Source organism: Serinus canaria, chromosome Z (genome assembly GCF_022539315.1).
Source record: "Serinus canaria isolate serCan28SL12 chromosome Z, serCan2020, whole genome shotgun sequence".
NCBI classification, from domain to species: Eukaryota; Metazoa; Chordata; class Aves; order Passeriformes; family Fringillidae; genus Serinus; species Serinus canaria.
This window is the reverse complement of record NC_066343.1, coordinates 17,124,955-17,146,485: the sequence shown is the minus strand read 5'-3', so window position 1 is coordinate 17,146,485 and position 21,531 is coordinate 17,124,955. Positions and strand designations below refer to the sequence as shown.

General features: G+C 35.8%; 1 protein-coding gene across 1 annotated transcript in view; it reads right to left on the bottom strand.

The window, feature by feature from the left end:
- EFNA5 (ephrin A5) overlaps window positions 1-21,531 on the bottom strand; it is a 207,236-nt gene that overhangs the window by 33,933 nt on the left and 151,772 nt on the right. Inside the window, exon 2 of the mRNA XM_050986511.1 lies at window positions 4,996-5,288. Coding sequence (XP_050842468.1) covers window positions 4,996-5,288 — 293 coding nt within the window. The remainder of the gene's footprint in view (window positions 1-4,995; window positions 5,289-21,531) is intronic.

The following is a 21,531-nucleotide window of genomic DNA, read 5'->3' as shown; positions in this document are numbered from 1 at the left end:
AAAATGTGGAATTGCACAGGATAAAGAAAAATTGATAGAGAATTGTAGCAGAGGCTAAAGAAAAATAATAGCACAAACAGTCAACACTTAACCACTCACAAAACATGGTAGAAGGGGGTAAAGTGAGCAAGTTTAGCTTAACTGTCATCAAGAACTGCTACTGGCTCAATAAGACCTCAGATAGAGGCCTTATTAATACAACAAGCTAACAGCATAATTAATAGACAAAAGTAAGAGGTGTAGGTATTAAACCACATTTTTCTACTACTGTTCTTTCCTTAAAATCCTTAAAATCAGAGAAGCCTCCAGATGTCTGCAGAATGATTGTCCAACTACCTGGCAGCTATAAGAGAAAAATGACAGCAGAATGCAAACTGTTTCACAGTCTTTGGAATGGGGCGAGGACAACTTCCAGAAACAGAGGTGGAACCAGCTGACAGAAGACACAATTTTTGCATTAGAAATAATGTAAATCACATGTTTTCCTATAAAAGGAGCAGCTAAGACTGCCAGGATGTAATATCATTTGAATAAAAACTCTCAGAATCAGAAATTTCAGGGAAAGAAGGAATTAAGTCAGAGAAAAAAGGGTAATGGGGAACAAACCCAAACACAAAAAATATCAAGGAAACAGGTAACAGCCGGTCTCTTGGGAATATATTATATGAGAAAAAGGAGTACAGGATGGTTATATGTTATTAAGAAGCATATGCACAACTGAAAGAACAACTTTACAAACTGCTTCTTAATTTAGCCATTAACACATGAACTATTTAAAAATACTATTTTTAACCACCATTAAATTAAAATTGTAACAGGACACTATCCTGATGTGATCACAAGCAATACAATTTCACCAAAGCTTTCTCAATTGAGAATCAGAAGCTTCAGGCAAATAAATGGTGGTAACAAAGGCACAGTGATAGTGACACATTAAAGGTGAGACAAAAAAAAGCATAAGCATTTTGAAATAAACTAAGACACATGCAAGAGATAAAACTAGAAAGAAACAGCATCAAAAAAAAAAGGTTATACAAATAAATCACAGGTTTTAAACTTTCAATAAGGATTTTTAAAAGATGAAAGGGGCTCCTTTCTCAAGAAGAATGGAGGAAAAAACCCACAAGTTATGTCTAGATATATAAAAAGTAAAGCCTGTTTACTGTTAGCAAAAATTGTCAGAATCTTGTGGAGAACAGAAGAGAAGCTAGAGAACTGAGAATAAGAGCAAACCTACCTTCTTGTTCTAGGAAAAAGGTATAGGTGTATATAAATGAAAAGATTCACAATGATCAAATTACTAAATAAACAATATACATAAAATCTTGGAGGGTATTATAAAAATAGCATAGATATTTTACCCATAGATGAGTATAAATTACTGAATTCTTCTCTGAAATAACTGGACTGATGACTCAGAGAAAAGCATGTACCACACCCTAATGTTAGTAAAACTTTCGATACTACACTGGTGCTTTCAAGAAAAGAACACTTTTAAGCTCTAGCTTAAATCAACAAAACAGTTTGGTTTGGAAACTTAGGTCAAGATTCTGCAGAAATGTGTACCAGCCTGCTTCTAGACACACTCTCCTCCTTTTTATTTCAACAGCCCTGCTATATATGTGCCAAATTGTCACTTACACTTTTACTTAACACATTAACAAATTATCTGCAATTAAGTAATATATGAAATTATATTATCATTTTTGAATGTACAATTATGTAACATTCTACATTTTTTCCCTTCCTAGCTTTTGAGTTCATCTCACCTTGCACAGAACCAAACCTTAACCCAGATACTGAAACTTATTCGCCCTTCCAAAGGACATTAAACTCAACATCATGACAGTATTTTGTTTCTGCTTTTGCTACATTTCATTTGCTACTGTTTCAGGAGTAATACTATTTTGTTTGTTTTCAGGCTGGCATACACTAACCTGAGATGAGCCCCTGATAAGAACGAAGTAAAAATTGAGACTTCAGGTCATGATCTATTATTTGCTTTCCTCAGCCCCACAATGTGCATATCATAACTAAATAAAAGTTAATTTCTCTGTAAATATTTAATAACCTTTTCTTCTTTCAAAAGCAAACTCAATCAGTACTTTTGATTGCAGGACTGTAATGTTGAATTCAGTTGCTCAATGTAAATTTGATATCAGATGGGTAAGATTTTTTCCTTGCTTTATCCTAGAATGAACATGCAAAGAAAGGAGACCCAAGTTCATCTGAGCAATATGTGAGGGCAATGGCGCAACAAAGAATGGTGATAATTTCCCAATGAACAGTTCAGACAAAAAGATAGTCGTTCACAAATTATTTCATTTTCTGAAAATAATGGAAGCAAGCAAAGCAACCCACATCCTTAAAAGGTAAACTGAATATTTTTGACAGAACACCAGACAGTAAAGAAGCTAACCAGCCACTTCATATTTCTGTCTTTTCAGAGGTCTAGACTACACAGCATATTTTGTAACCCTTTAACAGAACATGCCAGACTGATCCTATATAGTCAGGTTTCCCTCTCTCCTGCAGAGAGGGCAAAGGTTTCAGATCTGCTAAGCAATGGACACCTTGCATGGCAAAGCACTAATTTCTTTAGCAGATGCAGAAAGGTAACAGAAATGATCTCCAGAGCCCAAACTAGCACCTGCTTACAATTTTGATGAGGAAACAAGCAAACAACATTTCACCATCTTTCTTCAGCACAGACTAGGAGAAAAACATTGCAGGATGGACAACTGTGCCCTGAGAAGGTCTGCATATTATTGTTAACTTATTGTACAGTGCTTCTCTGAAACTTCTGCAATGTCAGTACACTTGTTAATTCCCTCAGCAAAGCAAAGGATGAAGGAAAATCTACAAAAAAGAAGAAAAAATGCTTTTGTGTCGCTAAAACACAAAAAAAAAGAAAAATTCAATTTCAGCTAAGCTTAGCTTAAACAAATATTTTTCATCTCATTGCTAATTTTTTTTGCTGTTTTACCATTCATTTAAAAAAAAAATATGAATGCAGTTGAATATCATAAAGCTCTTCAAATTTTAAAGCTCTTCAGAACAATTGTTTTGAAGGGAGCCCTCGATGGGGTGTTATAGATTTTTAATGAAAGTTGTATGATTTTTAGTGACTTATTGAAGTTGAGCACAAATGAGGAAAACCAGGCATAAGCAACCTGTATTTACTATTTACTCTCCAGCAAGATACTGTATTTAAATTACAGTATCTTCTGGAGAGTTAGATGTATTTTGTATGTTCTGGCAATGACGCTATTAGACAGCACAAGCTGAGATTTCCTTTTTTTCCCCCTTCACTTTCACCTTTGGTTTTCATCTTCTTTAAACATTTATCTTTTTTCCTTTTTAAAAAATTTTGAAAACCAAGGGTTTTTTCAGGCTTGCAGCTAATGACACCATTCCAGTGCTACATTTTATTGCACCTTGTGATGACAGACTGCATTCCTTATCTTAACTATTCCTGCTTATTTGACTGATGATGCTCTGGAATTGAATTTTAAAAAAAACTAACAAAACAAAACAAAAATCCATCAAAAAAAAAATTTGCACAATTCCAAGGGAGCCTGATATCAGAATTTTGAATTACACAGAACTCTTGCTGAAGTGACACAAATAGGACTGGGCCACCACAACACAGATTTGTTTATCCCTGAACAATATCTACTTAACTCTGATATCTTTATACTATTTTTCATCTCAAACCGCAGTTTCAAAGAGCATTATTTAAAATATTATTTTTAGTATTATTTTTATTATTGTGTTTCAGCACAATAACAAGGCACAGTTTTTCTGATGAAAAGGCACTACTCACTAGAGGTTTTTACTTGGTGGAAGAACAAGAAATTAATAGGAAACAATCCACTAAGACTTTTGTTTCCCTGTAGATTATGGAAGGGAAAACAAAAATCTCAATGTTGAAGAAATGAGGCTGAAAACAGGGATCATACATACTCAGTTTCTCTGGTGAAATGAGGTGGAATGACTGTTTCACAGTAGAAATGCCAGCTACACATATAAAAGCAATATTTATTGGGATCTGCAGTCTATATAAAGCTTTCAACTCTGTTGTTTAAAACTAAAACCAGAAAAAAATAAAGCTGGAGCAGCAAAAATTTGTTAGGAGTGAAAGCTACAGGTACAAAAATGAGTTGATGAAATAAGATCTTTGTTGGGAGCATTAAACACATGAGATAGTTGAAATGATATGACCTGCACAGTAGAGTCAGGGAATCAGTTTGCCTAACCCACTGGGTTTTAACCTCCTGGTGTTTTCACTTCCTTAGACCCACATGATGTCTCCTGCATCTTGTCTGGGTGCCTGGAGCAGTCCTGATGCAGAGATTTCCTCACCTGCTTGCCTCCTGCTCCCAGAGGTCTCCTATCGTCATGCTGACAGAAACAGCTCACCCATGAAAAAGTTGTGGGGGAAAGGAAGGTAGAAGAAAGAAGCCCCTTGGCTAAATACTAGGGTTTTTTTGACCTGAGAAATTACAGTTTTAAATACCACTGGGGTACTGACATCAGCAGCATAATGTCACTTAAGAACTACACAGACCTTACTTTCCTTGGGTGATAAATACTACAGAGAAAAGAGTATTTCATCAAAGTAAGGTATGTGAGGTATTCCACATACAAAGGATTAATTATTTTTCCTCATATTTGGGGACAATTTATAGCTTCCCCTTCTTGCCCCAACTCAGAATGCTGAAATAAATACAATGGTGCATTTTGCTTTAAAAGTCAGCTGTGGTTCAGTGAACAGGCTGCCATGCTATTTCATATGAGAAAAGAAGCTATGATTTAATGTCATTTTCACTAGCTAGATTCTTAGCTAATGTATCTGGGGATAGTTTATGCCTGTGTTCACTATAAGGCATTTGTATTTTATACTGTTTGCCCCTCGGTATTTTCACAGAGTATTGGTAAAAATAGGGTTTCTTATACCTGCTGTGTATCAACAGTAAACGTCTCCATACTCACAGATGTAGAAATACTCCCGGCCTGGCCTGAACTCAAATCCCAGTGAGAAGGGCGTGAAGAGCTGGAACTTTTCCGAGAACTTCAATGGTCCATTTGGGGAATGCGGCCGATTACACTCCCACCTCTTGAACCCTTTGGAAGTGTGATCACAGGAGCTGTAGCCATCAAAGTTCACCATGTACAGAACATAGCGTTCGGTCTTATCTTCTGGCACCGAGTCTTCATAGTGAGGGCAAAACACATCCAGATAGTCATTGATGCAGACATCGATGTGGTAGTCGCCTCGCTGGAATCTGAAATCACAGGAAGAGTTCAAACATAAGCACAGTAATCTCAAGATGACCTTGTTGCAGGGTGATATTCTCATATGAAAGGGCATCACTAATGGCACTTCATTTCACCCCAGCCATGCACATTCACTCTCAAAAATGACCCTTACAATTCACCAGAGCTATCAGAGACTTATTATGCTTATATATGATCATACAACCTTTCGGATAAAGGTTTTGCTCTATTTTTTACAAAAATAGACAAAAATAAGTCTTTTGCTATTACCCACCCAGTTATAGGCTATCTTTCTACGGTTTATTGAAAAATAAACGAAAGAAGTCTCTTTCTTATTTGACTGGGTTTTTTTTTAATTGAAGAAAGAAAAAAGCAGCAAAAAAGCCAAAACTGTATCAGCCTTCCCAAATCAGTGTCTATATAAACATCCGCACATGCATGCAAATAAATAACCCAAACATATCCTTTTCTCTGCATCACTCAGTAATCACTCCTGAGTTGAAAGCTGATTTGACTCTGAGTACTTATAGTTACTACAAGAATACAAACACGTTACTCTTTCGTCGTAATAAGCAACAGTTTGTCAAGAGGCAAAGAAAAGTCTGTATTGTTTTAAAGAGATTTGAAAAGCAGTGCTTCTCCTTTGCCAAAAGTACACATGGAAGATGCTGCTCTGTTCAGATAAAAGGATTCTGGGATACAAATTATCAGCACTCAACCTAATGTGACAGATCTGAAGGAGTGCCAGCTGAGAAATGCAGTGCGAGGCACCAGCCCAGATGCATTTTATTATTGCTGTTATTATTACTGACGTCTCCTTAGAGATGTGGGATTCTTGTTTGTTGGGGGTGGGGAGGATTTCCTCATTTCTCCCCTGCATGTTTTACTTATGTTACTTTTCACTTAAGCCTCCTACAGTGCCTGGAAGTAAGGGGACAAATTCCCTGCCTTCATGGGAGCTTATACCATGATAGATTTAACGATTCCATAAACCAGGTCTGTGCGTTCATTAAACTCCCTGGGGCAGCTAAAGAAACCAACCACTGACCTACTCCACTTCAGGCTGACTGGGCTACTTGTAGCTTCTCTCTTTCACAGCTGCAGTTGTCAAGTGTACCACAGAGCAATAAAAAGGCCATGACAGATTTAACTATAATACTTCTTTTTAGCTGAGGGGCATATTTTAAACACCTGATGGGCTTGAAATCTGCCATCTGGATCCTTCTATCTAATTTCAGAGAAAAAGCAATGATTTGCTGGCCCTCCAAGGATAAATTCAGAGCAAACTACACCTTTTCATATCCCTACAATAATTTAACTTCAATAAAATAGCTTTTTAAAGGGGAAAAACTGAATACGCATCAAAGCATGATAGATCTGTATAATTTCAGCCAGTGCACAGCATCACAGTTCCACTCTATAACAAGGAAAAACCTTTTTGAACCACAATTCTTCCAGGAGAATTTACATTTATCAAAATTGTTGGTCAAGATACATATTTTTGTACTCCAGTACTTCCAAAATCTGTCCCCTGAACAGATAATGTCTTAACACTTTGAAAAAATGTATTGTCTTCAAATTGACATCTGTTCTCTGAATCAGTTAAAAATATGCTTTTCTTACCTGTAATGAAAAAGAGTGTAAGATGCAAATGGAAAAGACACAATCAGGCAAGAATATCTCTATTTTTTGAATTACAGTTTTAGCAAGTAAAAATTGATACATACTTATATATAAATGTGTTTGTGTGTGGACAGGATTTTTGTTTGTTTGTCTGTTTTACCATGTAGGTGATAAACTATTCCGTTTTCTCAAGGTTACCTCTTTTATCAGCCTGTGCCTTCACCATAATGCCCAATTACAGTTCTGTGACACAAACTATATGCTTCCAGAATGATACTTATGTAATACATTCAAGATCACGCTAACCCTCTCTACCATTAGACTTTTACAACATAAATAACCTTATGTGAACTGCTTTTCCACATTATTTTAAAAGTCAATGGAGAGCAATAGGAACTTTTGTTGTTCTGATGTTCCATTCATTCAATGTCTTTAGTAGATTGTAATGAGATAGATCACACTTCCAGAAGCAGCTAATTCTCTCCTTTAACCAAAAGCAGAGTCTGGAGAGACACTTCTCAGACAGTGTCTGTACTGTAAGTAGCTGAATTTGAAGGGAAGAATCCAACTGTACAGCCCATAATAATGAAGATTATAAGAATAAGGAGACATACAACTAAATGTGTGATCACACCTTAATTCCAATTTAGCAATGAAATCAAACTTTCAATCTGCACCAGTGAGATGATGCAGAAAAAGCATCATCTGTCTCCCTCTCGGCAAAGTTTCTCTCTGTATTCTTGCTAACTAAAACAAACCACAATGTAACCATCCCTCTTTGGTATTTTAGTAGATTCCTTCTTTCTTTTTTCTTAAGTGTTGAAACAGTTGAGTGTCTCCATTCATTCCAACACACCCCAGACTCTGAAGTGCTCCCTGCAAAGCAGGTCTGAGGATGAAGCACCCAACCAAGTCCTTTTTATCCCAGTGTCTTTTCCTCCCATTCCCCTTATGGCAGAGATTTCATTAGTCAGTTATCCACCATAGGTAGGTAGTGTTTACATTTACGAGTGGAAAAAGGAAAGCAGATTGTGAATATTTTAGTTGATCTAAACTGGGCTTTAGCCAATGTTGTTGGCACAGGAGGGAACCTCCTCCAGGGAACATACGTACCAGGGTATTTTATCAAGCAGCTCTGAGTGAAGTCTCTTCACTCCAGGTTATTAACCAACTATGAATCAGAGAGCAGGTATTTATTTCCTGTCTTGCAATATCATAAAGAAGTCAGTAATCAAAAACTCAGCAGGCATATAAAGAGATGTAGAACTAATTTTACATTTCCAAAGAGACTACAACATCTCCAACTTTTCTGGTAGTGTGAACTGAGACCATTCCTGTTTCTCGAGCTACAAGCAGCATGGTGTATTTACCTCCACAAAGAGGAAAGGTAAAACCTTCTAATCAGAACAGAAAATTAAGGGATAGCCATGAGTAACTCACAAAAAAATTCATCAGCTTAATCCTCAAAGCTATTAAAGGAAACACTTCACAAACACACTTCCAAGAATTTAACACCACATTTGAGTGTAAACCACTCAAATTTACACACATTTACAGGTTGAAAACCTCTTACTTAATAGTATAATGACAGATATTAGAGTGAAACAAAAATTCCATTTCAAATTAAAGCATTGATCAATATTTACCCATCTATATACACCGAGGAGTGAAACATCTAAAGGGAAGATAGAGTCAATTACCAGACATTTGCAGATGTGACAGGAATAGCAGATGTCCTGTCCCTTTTTCCAGTCCCATTCCAAACAGAAAACTTGCTATTATGTTACTGCTATACTTTCTCTTTTCCCAGTTAGGTCTTCATCCTGTTCTGGCAGGTTCTCACCCAGACTGCCATGCCTTTTGGAACAATGTTGTTAACAGGAACTTTAATGTAGGAAGAAACCAGCTATATCTAGATTTTGCATAACAGAACATGGTGTTGTGATAGAAACAAACCAAAAGGCTTTCCCAAAAATCTCACAGAATCTACACACCTTTTTGCAAATAATGTCATTTGTCTCCGTGCACTCCAGCTTACACACAGCAAAACATTGCTATTCTTCAAACATAATTAACCTTTGGTTTTTGTCAGGTGGCATTCAAACAGTGTCTTGGGAAGTTGCATACTACAAAGCCAGCTATTAGGCAGTAGCATTATAAAAGCCATTTTGAAGAGAGAGACAGATAGTTAAGTAGTTTCTACACCTAAATATTTCCATGACCAACAAACATCATCTTCCTACACAAAACTTGAACACCGCTTCCAGCAAAACCTGTCAGAGGAATACTTCAGTGCTAAAGTGCCACTGATGAATTATCCATATATTCAGGATGCTGAGAGAAAACTTCATGGTTGTGTTAACCACCGAAAAACACACTAACAAAACATTTTGTAAATAATTAGTGCTGCCTCTATTCTGTTTATCCATTAAGAAAGGGAAAGTACATGGTCTGTGTGCATGCTTCTCTTCATAATTTTAAGTTCTAAAGCCTAAGTGACTCATCTGGAACTGAATGCCTTTGCTGGTCACTGAGAAAAGTTACCATTTATTTAAACAGATATTTAAAACACAATAACAATTTTGTTTGGTCTTCCTTTCTTTCTTGGAACGAACACTACAAAAATCCAGTTTAAGAACAGCACAAATAGCACTAATTGTTCATTTAGATAGATAAAAAATTTCAATAGCTCTGCTTGTTACTTCTACTACAAATACTATTAGTTATATTCTATTGCCCTTCCTGTAAAATTGACACACCAGATGCTCTACTTCAAGATAAGTGTACTGGAAAATTTGCCTTTTACTGTGTCAACCTTTCTTTATTTGGAATCTGTTCTGTCAAATGTATGAAGCAAGGCTTCACCGCGGACCAGAAAAGACTCCAAATAGCTGCTCTGACAATAAATTATGAAATTCTGGTCTTCACTCAGGTATTGGAAGTTATCAGATGCAAATGATCCCTATTCTGACACCTGGAGCCTGCACAGCCTGTTAACACCAACGTGCAGAGGACACTGCCACTGTCAAATGCCTTTTCCCTGTCACCTTTTTCTCAAATGATAACCTGAAATGTAAAAAAACATGAACAAAATTCACCCAACTGATTTATTCTTGGGGTAAATACAACAGCACAGCAAAACATTACTTGTTCTATTTACTAAGGAAAAAAATTTTCTGTGAGCAGCACACACATACCCCTATGAATGCTAGTCACTCAAGTCCTCCTTTTCTACTTTCATGGAGGCTAAGCCACTTTTTACTTAAATTTAATGGATACAGGTTTCAGAGAGAAGGCCATTCCTACAAATACCATGAAAAAAGCAAGCCAGGTGAAAAGCATTCCACTGGTGTCCAAACTAAGGCTGAATCTCCAGTAGGTTAAATGTTATTAGACAACAAACACACGTCTTACAAATGCTCTAGGCATCAGAAAAATTTGAATTGGAAAAATATAGAAACAAATTGAAAATTTTTTGTCAACTGGTCATAAGACTATTTGCTTAAATGTTTATTAACAGAGAGATGAGTATTGGTAGCTATTTGCACACACAATACCAAAACCCAAACATTTTCTGGCAAATATTAACATCATTTAAAAGGACAACATTATAGTTGCTCTCAGGATGTCTTGATTCACCATTCCATGGCACTGAGCTTGCCCATAGCTTTTGTCTGTGTTTAGATGGAAAGTGTAGTGCATTAGGACTATTCCAGGCTCTACTCACATGCTGTGACTGGAACATAGCAGCATAACTTATGCCTTGTTATTCTTTACACTCTTCAAGTCCCCTCATTTCAACCAGCTTAACAGCTTTAAATGTGATGGGGGAAATCTTGTGGTTGTTAATTATCTGAGGGGTTGTGGGATTACATGTACCATTTTACTGCATAAGATAATTTTAAAGATGCTATTTCTGTGCTATGGAAAAATAACCTCTTTAATGCTTTTCTGCTCTTTTTACTGGCTTTTGTCACAACATTTCATAAACTCTGTTCCCATAGCTCTGCTGACATCAACAATGATTCTGAGGCACAAACAAGGAAGCAATCAAAGAGCTATTTTAATTTTAGCTCTATTCAAACCAAAAGAAAATTCAACATTTTCCAGATGCTAAGAGAAATGTTTGCTAACAGTAGCAAGCCATTGACATTTTAGATCTCTAGCAGGATATTGCTACCCTGAGCAAGCAAACAAAAAAACCTCTCTAATATAAAGAAGCAGTCCATGACCTTTCAGTCCTCAGGTTACAGTTTCACAAGTTAAAACAAGTTCAAGACACCATGAAAAAACACTAAGTAGGACACAAAATCAAGGCTGCTGTTCAATAAAACAGTATTCAAAATTATTCATAGAAAAGACGGCAAGCTAAATACACAATGCAGAAAGAAACTTATTCTCTTGTCATTAAGTCCTCTATTCAATTAGCATTTATTGGAGTAATTAAATACTGGGAAAGGATGCCAAGCTAATTGTTAGATTATGATAATTACACAGCTTTGCTGTGCTACAGCTGATCAAAATAAGATGTGGTCACATGCACTCGGCTAAAGCTTCTCTGCAATCATCAGGCTTCCATGGGAAATTTATTACTATAATAAGGCCACTTATTACTAGTTCATTATCAATCAGGCAGAGAAACTTATTATTTGTACCCTTCTTTCTACTCTCCCACCCACTCTGCCGGAACAAGCCTCCCAAAAGGTTGTGCCCTGGTCTCTGCCTTGGTCTGGCTCCCTTCCATCATAATTACATAGCTGAGATCAGACTCCTGCACTTGAAAGAGTTCATCAGACTTCAGATCATTGTTTCACGGCTGCAAGCATCTATCACATTCCTTGAAAGAGGCAGGTGATCTCCCAACATTTCACTTCACAGGCGTCTGTGGGAGATCAGCCTTCCTCTTTTAATCTTGCTATGTTCCTCCCATCTGGGAGATTTTTCGTATTACTTGGGTGGGTCCAAAAGCAAAAATCAGAAAGAAAGGAGCTGCATTAAGATGGACTTCATAAGAAAAAGCATCAGGTTTATGTGGCTTGCCCCCCTGCAGAATCCCCTGCCTTTACCTCTTCTTACCAGCCAACAGTACAAGAGAGACATTGTGCCTTCCTGCTGTAAGGCTAGGGGCTTTTTTCTTATAGAACAGGGTTCTCATCAGCTGCCATTGTACCCGGTACTTCATGCTGCGCATTTAATAGAGAAAAACAAGTGATTTACTATAGGGACTAGAACACGGGAAAAAAACATAATTCCTTTGACCTAGCATTCAGGTTTTAAAGAAAACTTGTTAAGCACTAACTCAGAAGAGTCACAGAATGTTCAGAACTAAAGAAATACAACAAAAAATAACTAAATTCATAAAAATTATTTTTATTCTGCGCTGATTAAAAAACTAGACCTTTTGAAATGTCAGAAGCACTTATTTCTACATCAGCAATTAATCTAGACTTTCCTAGATAAGCCAGGCTTACAACACTGGTAAAATAACTGCTCAAGCTTCACTTTCTTGAACTTCATTTTTCACACACTGTTGAAGTTTATGGATATGCTGCACATGACCACTTACAAACTTTTACTTCTCTTTCCAGAACCAAGAAACCCCCACAAAACCAGTATGATAAAAGTCTTTATGCTTCTGGATTTAAAAAAAAAAAAAAAAAAAAAAAAAAAAATTTTTTTTTTTTCTATTTAATAAAGCCTGATTGTTCAAAACTTCCTAAAGTGCCTTGGCTGAAACATGTTGTTTGCAAAACACAGAAAGCCTCCATCCAGGAGTCTTCTATTAGAATCACAGCAAAAAAAAGACTGCAAAACACAGGAGGAAAGGAGTAGGTTTTACTGAGAAAGAGAAAAGTCCTATTTAAAATGTCAAGTTCTTTGAATTACATATCTTGTGTTAATTCCTTTAACCTGAGAGACCTTAAATACTTTTTTTTCTGGTTCTATTGATTAACAAAAATTTCAGTTGCATCATAACAGTTAACAGTGACAATTAGTTTAAAGTAGAGACACATATTTTATTTATTTTCATGGTTTACAGGCTCTTTAAGAAAGAAATTCTACAGAAACATGTTTACTCCACTTATGGTTAATAATTCTCCTTACGCTCATAACTATGGTTGTAGAGTTGGGTCCTCTATTGACTTTTTATAGTTAGCACTGCAGAGAGATATATATGTTCAATGATAATGCAAACATTAAAAAATAGAAACTAATTGCCCTTCCATGAGTAGGTATGAGGAAGAGAATTAACAAATCAACATGTATTTCCCACTTACAAATCTGAGTATTCCAGAGATTCTCAAGTACAGCAGCAGCAGCAGCAGCCTCACCCACTTCACATCATTCTGCATCTCCTAATCAAAGAGCTGGACATTCTTCATGCAGTTTATTAAAACTGTTTCCTCAGACTCTGCTTTTGTAAAATTCCATCAAAGCTGGCACACATGACTTTCACCTGGTCTCTATGAATTTCTCTTTTGCTGCAACTTGTGAAGAACTCATTGCATCTGGGGGGCAACAGCTGTCATGTTGTTCATGATAAAGGTTATAATGGGGTGCAACATGTCACAGCACTGTTCTCAAGGAGGTCAAACTCACATTTCCCAGCTGACCCAACTCTCATAGCTTTAAATCCCCTGCATACAGTCTCTACCTGACTATTTATTTTCCATTGCTGTGGGCGTTTAACTTGCAAAGATGGATGAAGAGAGAAGGAAGGCAAAGGTAAAAGAGCTACTGCTCTGTCAAAGGCATCACCCCAATGTACAAGACAAACTTCAGTGCTGAAGCTTAGTAACATTGGCTGCAAGGTACCACACCCAACAAGATATTAAAAGCAGACCAAGATTTTTGTTTAGAGCCTCTAACCACACTTTATCCAATCCAAAAGACCTGGCTTAAAGCCAGTCTCTTTGTTAAATTGATTTATGGACACAAGCTCATTACTTGTGCTCACATTAGTACTACTCTGGAGTTCACCAGCAACATTTATCCCACTTTATCTGAGGTAGAACGAGGAGATCTGGTAATTACTACTCACATATTTTTAAATGTGGTCATCAATATCCTGCACACATGACTCTACATTTGTCTGATTTAAGCACTAACAACATACAAGATGTCAGATTCATCTTCTATCCCATGATTTTGCTTGAAAATACAAAACCTATCTCAGCCACCCCTTGCCTATACCAGAAACATTGTGGTTTGCTGATTCATTTGTTTACATACCTTTCTTAAAAAAGCAAACAAGCTTTATCTGAGCTCTGCTGTGCTGACACATACTCTACTATCAGCCACATTTGGGAGAAAATAACATTTTGAGAGTTTCAATTCTTTTTAAAAAAAAAGAAAGGGAAAACCCCACAGATAGAAATACCACCAAAATGTCTGAACTGGACTCTAGCAACATGTGTTGACCATGTGTCTAACCCAGAAGACAGAGTCTATCAGCCTTGATGGAATGTGATTCTGCAAGTGCTATTTGCTAACCCTGCCTGAGGCATGTGCTGACATCTGTTAATGGATATGGAGAACAGTGCCCTATCTCCAGAAAGGTCTTGCTTCTCACACTCACAAAATGAAAGAAAAGAACATTTGCCCAACAAGCATGTTGACCTGCACACTGAATAATTGAGATAAACGGCAGTCAGCTTCCACAAGGACTGAAAGTACTGCAAGTCAGCTTCAAAAATTTTCTTTTTCACTAATATATAAAAAGCAGAGTCATGGTTAACTTTTATAAACTGAAATCTCCATCTCTTTCATACTGTCAGGGGAAAAAAAACCTGCAACAATTCCTGCCAGTCAATATATATGGACAGCATTTGAGAAGAAACATATATTTTGATAAAAATGCTTGTCTATTGCACCTACCCACACTTGCTGCAGTACAGAAATGCTTTTCTCTGACATTAAGTTATAGCTGTTTATTATTAATCTCACAGTCTGTAAACAAAATTAATTTTAAAATATTTTGTGAGCAAATTAGAATTTGGTGACTCAGACACCCTAATAACTTGGAACTTAAATTAAATCTACTATTTAATTTCCCAATATGCAAGAGTTTAAAATGAAACTAGCCCTTGAGATGTTTCACAGTATTTTTATATTTAATAAACTGTGTATATTTTAAGAAGCTCTGGTCATAACCCCACCCTTCAGCTAAAGTGAATGAATCCAGACATAATATATAAAATAGCATCAGCAAAACATAGAGGAGAAAAAAGCCCCTGAAACATCACAGACCTCCATAAACAGACCCAGGAACATATGATATTTTAGTATGAAACCACAGCTTGCTATTAACATGAATAAACTATACAATCAAATATATTAACAAAAGTAATTTGAACTTATTGACATAAAATCCAAGTTAGAATAGCTAATGACAAAATTATTAGCAAACAATTTGCTATCCAGAAAGTGGGCTTCAATCAATAAACTTTTTTTTTTGCTGTATAATTGTTTTGTGTCTATTTAAGAGACCCACAGGGAAAGTATATTCTTTCCTGACACGGAAACGGTATTTTAGAGGAAGTTCTATAGAGAAATATAGTAATTTAACCTTGTTCCTTTTACCCTTCCATATTGGTCTCTCTCTTATGCTGAACAAACTAGCAGAGGAACAACTGCAGTTTCAGATTACAGACTGCAGGATCACCAAGTAGCACAACTATTATTAATGGTAGAACTTTTTCCTTTTCCTTCTTATAATTTCTTCTAAAGACAGCATATGGGCTATTGAATTTTCCATCAGGCTTACTCTTGATACATACTGTCTCTGAATAAAAGGACTTAAAACAATTTTTCATCTAGAGATATTTATCTTTATACATCATATGGACAAGATAGGTCCTGATCTAAATCAGTTTCTCTGTTTACAAATACAATCTGAAAAGCTTTGCACCATCCAATGCCACCTGATCTTTAAAAACACCCAAGAAATTGCAAAGATTATGATCTGATGTGCAACAATTTTTTTTTTAACTGAATAAGACTGACAAACCATGAAATTCAATGCAGACTATATTATTCCTCTCATCCCCTTTCAAATTATGAAGCTCCCATGGTTCCCGTTATGGAGTTTTGGGATTCTTATTCCTTCAAGAGTTACAGAAACAGTATTTCAATATGTATAAGTAAAGATTGAATTGATAAAATGTGCAAAACCTTCTCATTTACTTTTTTATATATGTGTAAGTTACTGACATAGGAGAATAAAAATATTCTAGTCTCAGATCAATTGGACATTTCAGAGAGGTAAAACTGAAGCTATTTTCTTAATTTCCCTGTTGCATTTTTCTTAAAACTGTTTCCAAATTAATCGAATTCTAATCTTCAACCTGTAGTGAAATTGCCTCATTCACAACTGAATTATGATCTTGTCTGAATGCCTGAAACATTGTAACTATCTTTCAAATCACAGACAGGATTAGGATAAAAAGCAGAGTTTCACAGAAAAATTAAACTAAAGTTTTATTTTCCTGCACCCCCCTTCTTCATCCTATTTATTATAAAGGCACCAAGAGGCAGGTGTGAAGAAGGGAGTGCACAGGTATGGCAAAACCCACTCCTGTCTACTGGGAAACATTTGCTTCTTCCTTATGTGTTAAAAATTAATTACTGTGCATACAGACTATTTCTTCCTTTCATTCTTACTCTAAAATACTAGTTCAGCATTAAAGAAACAACAAATATACCCTAAAAGTCAAGAATCAGCTGTTCATAGCTCAGTCTGATAGCTGGGGCATAAACACATAATCTGGTGCCAAATAGCACCAGATAGGATTTAGACCACTTGTGTGGGCAAAATCCCAGTTAGAGCACATCAGTGTGAAAAGCTAGAGAGCAGTCATGCTGGGCCAGAGAGCCTCACGTCTAGACCAACAAAGCTCTCCCAACACTGGCCAGCAGAAGATATCAAGACTACAATAAGTCCAATGGCCTTAGCATAGTCTCACAATAGTCATCTCTGCATAGTCAGAGGTTTGGGCTCTTCATGCTTAACAAGAATAATGGATTTTTTTTCATCAGTTGGTCTGAATATATTGAAGATCAGTAAACTACTAGTTTTAACTAGTAAAACTACTAGTTTACTACAGTGAATACTTGAGTGGTACAGCTTGGCTGCCAAACAGAAAAGTATCTGCTTCTGTGCATTTCTGGGCCTGGGACAATTTCTACCAGACATTCAAATACCATACCATAATTCTCAGAGTAAAGAAAGTAAACTATAATGTGGAATAGTGTACTGTTGAAGAGCAATTGGTAATTATTACTCAAATGATTAACATTTGAGCATTTTCCCCGTTGCTACCTGCAACAGTCAGAGGCAAGTTTTTCTCCTGAATCCCTCAAAGATAAGATTCCTTTTTGAAGAGAAATTAAGTTGTTAGAGAAAATGCAAATCTTGTTTTCCATTATCCCAAACCATCCAGATCACTATTTTAATAAAAATAAACAGCTTATGTAAAAGAATATATTAAAATCTCTGTTCAAATGCATCTCAGCAGGTCTCGAGGGAGTCTTCCATATTAAAAAAACTCATAGATATTGAAGTCATTTTCTACTGTCTGCAATATAGTAAGTAAAGTGCAAAGTAGCTAAGGATTGACTGAAACTGAATTCAGACCTCCAGATTTGTCCTTTCTTCTGGTACATTCTGACTCACAACAAAAGAGCAACTGAAAAATCCTGTACCACATTTCAAAGACATCTTAGACTTTCATATGGTCCAACTTGTCCTGTGCTTTAAAGGATGCACACTTCATAATCCATTTCTTTAGGAAAGAACTTCTCTTTTGTTCAAACTTTCTCATTAAGAGTACTCTATTTAAGGTTCCTGAGAGGTTGTCTATGCCCAAAGATGTATTACAAGAATGTTTACTGTGAAGCAAACAACACCCAACCTGTTTTCCACCTGCTTTTTCCACCACACGGCAAGAAACATGTGTAGAGAACCCCAATTCCTTCCCTCAAAAAAATCTTCTAAATTATGTCTTCCATGCTCCCAGGAGCCAAAGGCAATTGAAATCTCTGGAATTCAGCAAACTTGCAAACAACATGCTGCAGATGGCGGTCATTTGCTTTTGTTTCCAAACTTTTCCCTTCATAGATTAAGTGGAGGGGAAAAAAAAATCTTAATTATTTTGTACACTGAAGATGTCAAATAAAAATTAAAATTAAATAAAAATCAAGGTTTTAAGTAAATTATTTAAAAGTTTCAATTTATTAAGACTCTAACTTAAGTATAATAAGGCATCTCTCTGCATTAGCTTTTATATCAAAGAAAAAAGGAGCCTGAACCTTCAAAATCCTTTTAAATAAGTGTTCCTTGAACTACAAAAATACATAAGCCAACAAAAAAATTACTGTCTTTTGGTAAACTACTATACTGGTTTTGATAAGTTGTTGAAACAAGTTGTTTAACTGGTTTTTTGCCATGTAATTTGAGTAATTTTGCCTTTGTTTATAAACGAGTTCTGCCAATTATCAAGCATTCTGAGCTTTTTACTGCATTTCCCCCTTATTCACATCTTGGCATTTTTTAACTCTGGCATTTGAATGCCCTTAAATATATGCTAAGAGGTCTTTTGTTAGGTTACAGAATGGTCTGAGTAACAACACATTAAAATTTATTCTTCATTTAAATCATGGCTATGACTGATGTAAAAAGTACATCCTGACACAGTAACTACAAAGTTCCTAAAAGGTTACAGACATGACTATTAAGGCCCTCTGTTCTAATAAGCTGCACTGTTCAAGAGAGCAATTAAGCTGATGCTTTAGAATTAAGCACACACAAAGCAAAAGGACTTAGGTAAATGGTTAAATACTTCCCTGAAATGAGGCCTAACTGTACAGAAGGCACTCAACTAAGCAGTGTATCTGCATGGACTAAATGTAAGATTATTCATTATTGTGCTGATGTCAGAGGAAAACTACCCCAGCCAAAGAAGAATGTGTGGACAGAGCATTTATGATATGAAACATGATAATGAAGAACTTCATACTGAGAATTATTTATTACCAATATTATTACAGTAATTCCTCTTATGCCTTTCCATTAATTACTCTATCTCTGGGAAACTGACCTACAGATAACTCAGTGGTCAATACTTGACTCCTAATCCACAGAGGGAAAGGGTTAAAAAGCTTTTACTTTAATGAGTGGGCACCTTTTATAGCACAATTTTTTTTTTTTTTTTTTACTGGGATTAACATTTTAAATATGGTTCTTCAGTCCATTAGAAGGTCGTGACATTACCAGCACTATCTCCACACTAAGCAAGATAACAAATGACCTGAGATTTTATCAATACACTATCATTGATCTTTACCACTAATCTGAATATAGGTGGCAGCACATAATTCCTGTGTGTTTAAACATTAAAGCTTAATTCACTTCAGCCATGTAATTTTCTTGCTTTTATATGCTGAGATGATGCCCTTGATTAAATACTCAGACAGCAAAGGACTAAAAACACTTCTGGCTCCACTGGTTAGTATCAGCTTGTGCTGTGAAGAAACATAGTCTGTTCAAATGAGTGTGCTGGTGACACATGGGGTATAGAATAATCCTCTCTCGTTAATGCACTACAAATGGGTACATTTGCGCAAAGGCTAATTGAAACCTGTTCTTCCTTTCAAAATCAATTCTTTTAAACTTCTCAACCTGAAACATAGAGATCATTTTCCAGAGTAGTACAGCAGAGATCCTTAATGTATTGGGGTTGATTGGCTAAACATTGTTTTCTCAAATCTATAGCTTTAAAATTATATTTATTTTTTTATCTGACAAACATTGTTATTTAAATTCTTCAAAATGTATAAAACTCAAGAGTCTTCATTCTGCTAACACTGAAAAAACAGCCACTGTTTCCAAAATTTGATAAAAGTGAAGCAGTAGCAATTTCACTTAGCTACAAAATAGCCACTTAGTAATCTGAGGTCTTCCATCAAAAAGTATAGAAAAAGAATCATCTTGACATGACTAATTACTTTTAAAAATAGATTAAATATGGTGTAAACCTCTCTGACTCTCTCAATAATGAATTCTTACATTCATTAATAATGGAAAGAATCTGTATTCTGAAATAAAAAAAACCCTTAAACCCTTTTTTTTTTACTTTATACTATTTTTTATGTTACAGAAATATGAAGAAATTTACATTACTAGTAATAATTTAGATATCAAAGAGACCACTTGGACAGACAAACTCCAACTAAGCAGAACAGCTGATGCTGTGATTACATAGCTGACTGTTTAAACAGAAATACAGAAATACAGGTACACATACACAACACGCATGGTATACCAAAATAATGTCTACAATTTCATGGTACACACTAGGACAAAAATTTTATTTATTGCCTAGGCTGGTAAGCTTTCTCTTTTGAACAAGAGTTCTTGCCTTCCTGAATCAGAGTTATGTAAATAAGCATGAACACAACCTAGCACTTCAATAGAAGAAAAGAGGGTCTTAATGACAACAGGTGGAGCAAAACAGGTATTACTCAAATACTTGTTGATAGGATTCAAGAGTGCTCAAGGCCATCTGATGCTTAGGGCCACAGGAGAAATCAGCAGAGACCTAACCTAGCTAATTGTCTGCCTTGATTGTGATGGTTCTGATTAGAAGAATAATCAGCTCTCAGCAGCCCTTAGGCAAAAATGCCAACTGAGGTCTTTTTTTTTTTTTTTTCCTGTCTGATGATGGTGCACTGCAGAATGAAAGCCAGATCACATCATTAAACCACTCTTCCAAATATTAAAGAGTTTTCTATACGAACAAAACCAATAATTCCTGTTGTAATTAGCTGGAACATTCTCCTTCTGTCATGTTGAGACTGCATTCATACAGGCTAAAAAATGCTGACTTCCAGTTTTTCTTGGATATGGAGAACTAGTCACACTTTATGACTGAAATAGAAGAGCTGTATCACTTCAGCAGTCCTGGACCATCAAAAGGATATCTAAGGCTTAATTAAATTATTAAGAGTTGGCTCATATGATACAAAAAATAATTTTAATTCTTTTTTACTGTTGTTTTGAGTGATTCTATCTAAATATGTCCATCCATAATAAAACATCTACTTTCCTTTCTTTAACTGCATCATCTCTATCATTTTTTTCAGTACATGATTTACATTCCCAGTCATCAGGAAAACTTAAAGCCAGATGTATTCAAAACAGATTTTGTACTATATTTTACCTCAATACTGCTCTCTTCTGTATTATGGGACTTTTGGTTTCTGGCAACAATAATTTTACCCTTCCGTTAGTTGCTGCTGTAAAAAAAAGTGAATTTGAATGCAAAGTAATATGTATTGACAATTATATTCTCAGGCTATTAATTTTAAGATGCACATTTTGCCACTATTTTTGCACCTTAGTACATTAGCTGATTTAATAAACTCTAAAACAGTTAAGCATATCACACACAAAGAGCTTAAAAGCAAAGGAACAAAGGAGCTCAAAACAGCTTTTCGTAATGATCTAGCTATAACACAGAAGGAAAGCCTTCAGAGCAGCTTTCAATGCTTCAGTTATGCAAGAAGATCTAGGCATCCCTCCATAGAGCTGACTGAAAAAGCGGATCAAAAGCATGTCTGCAAAACAAT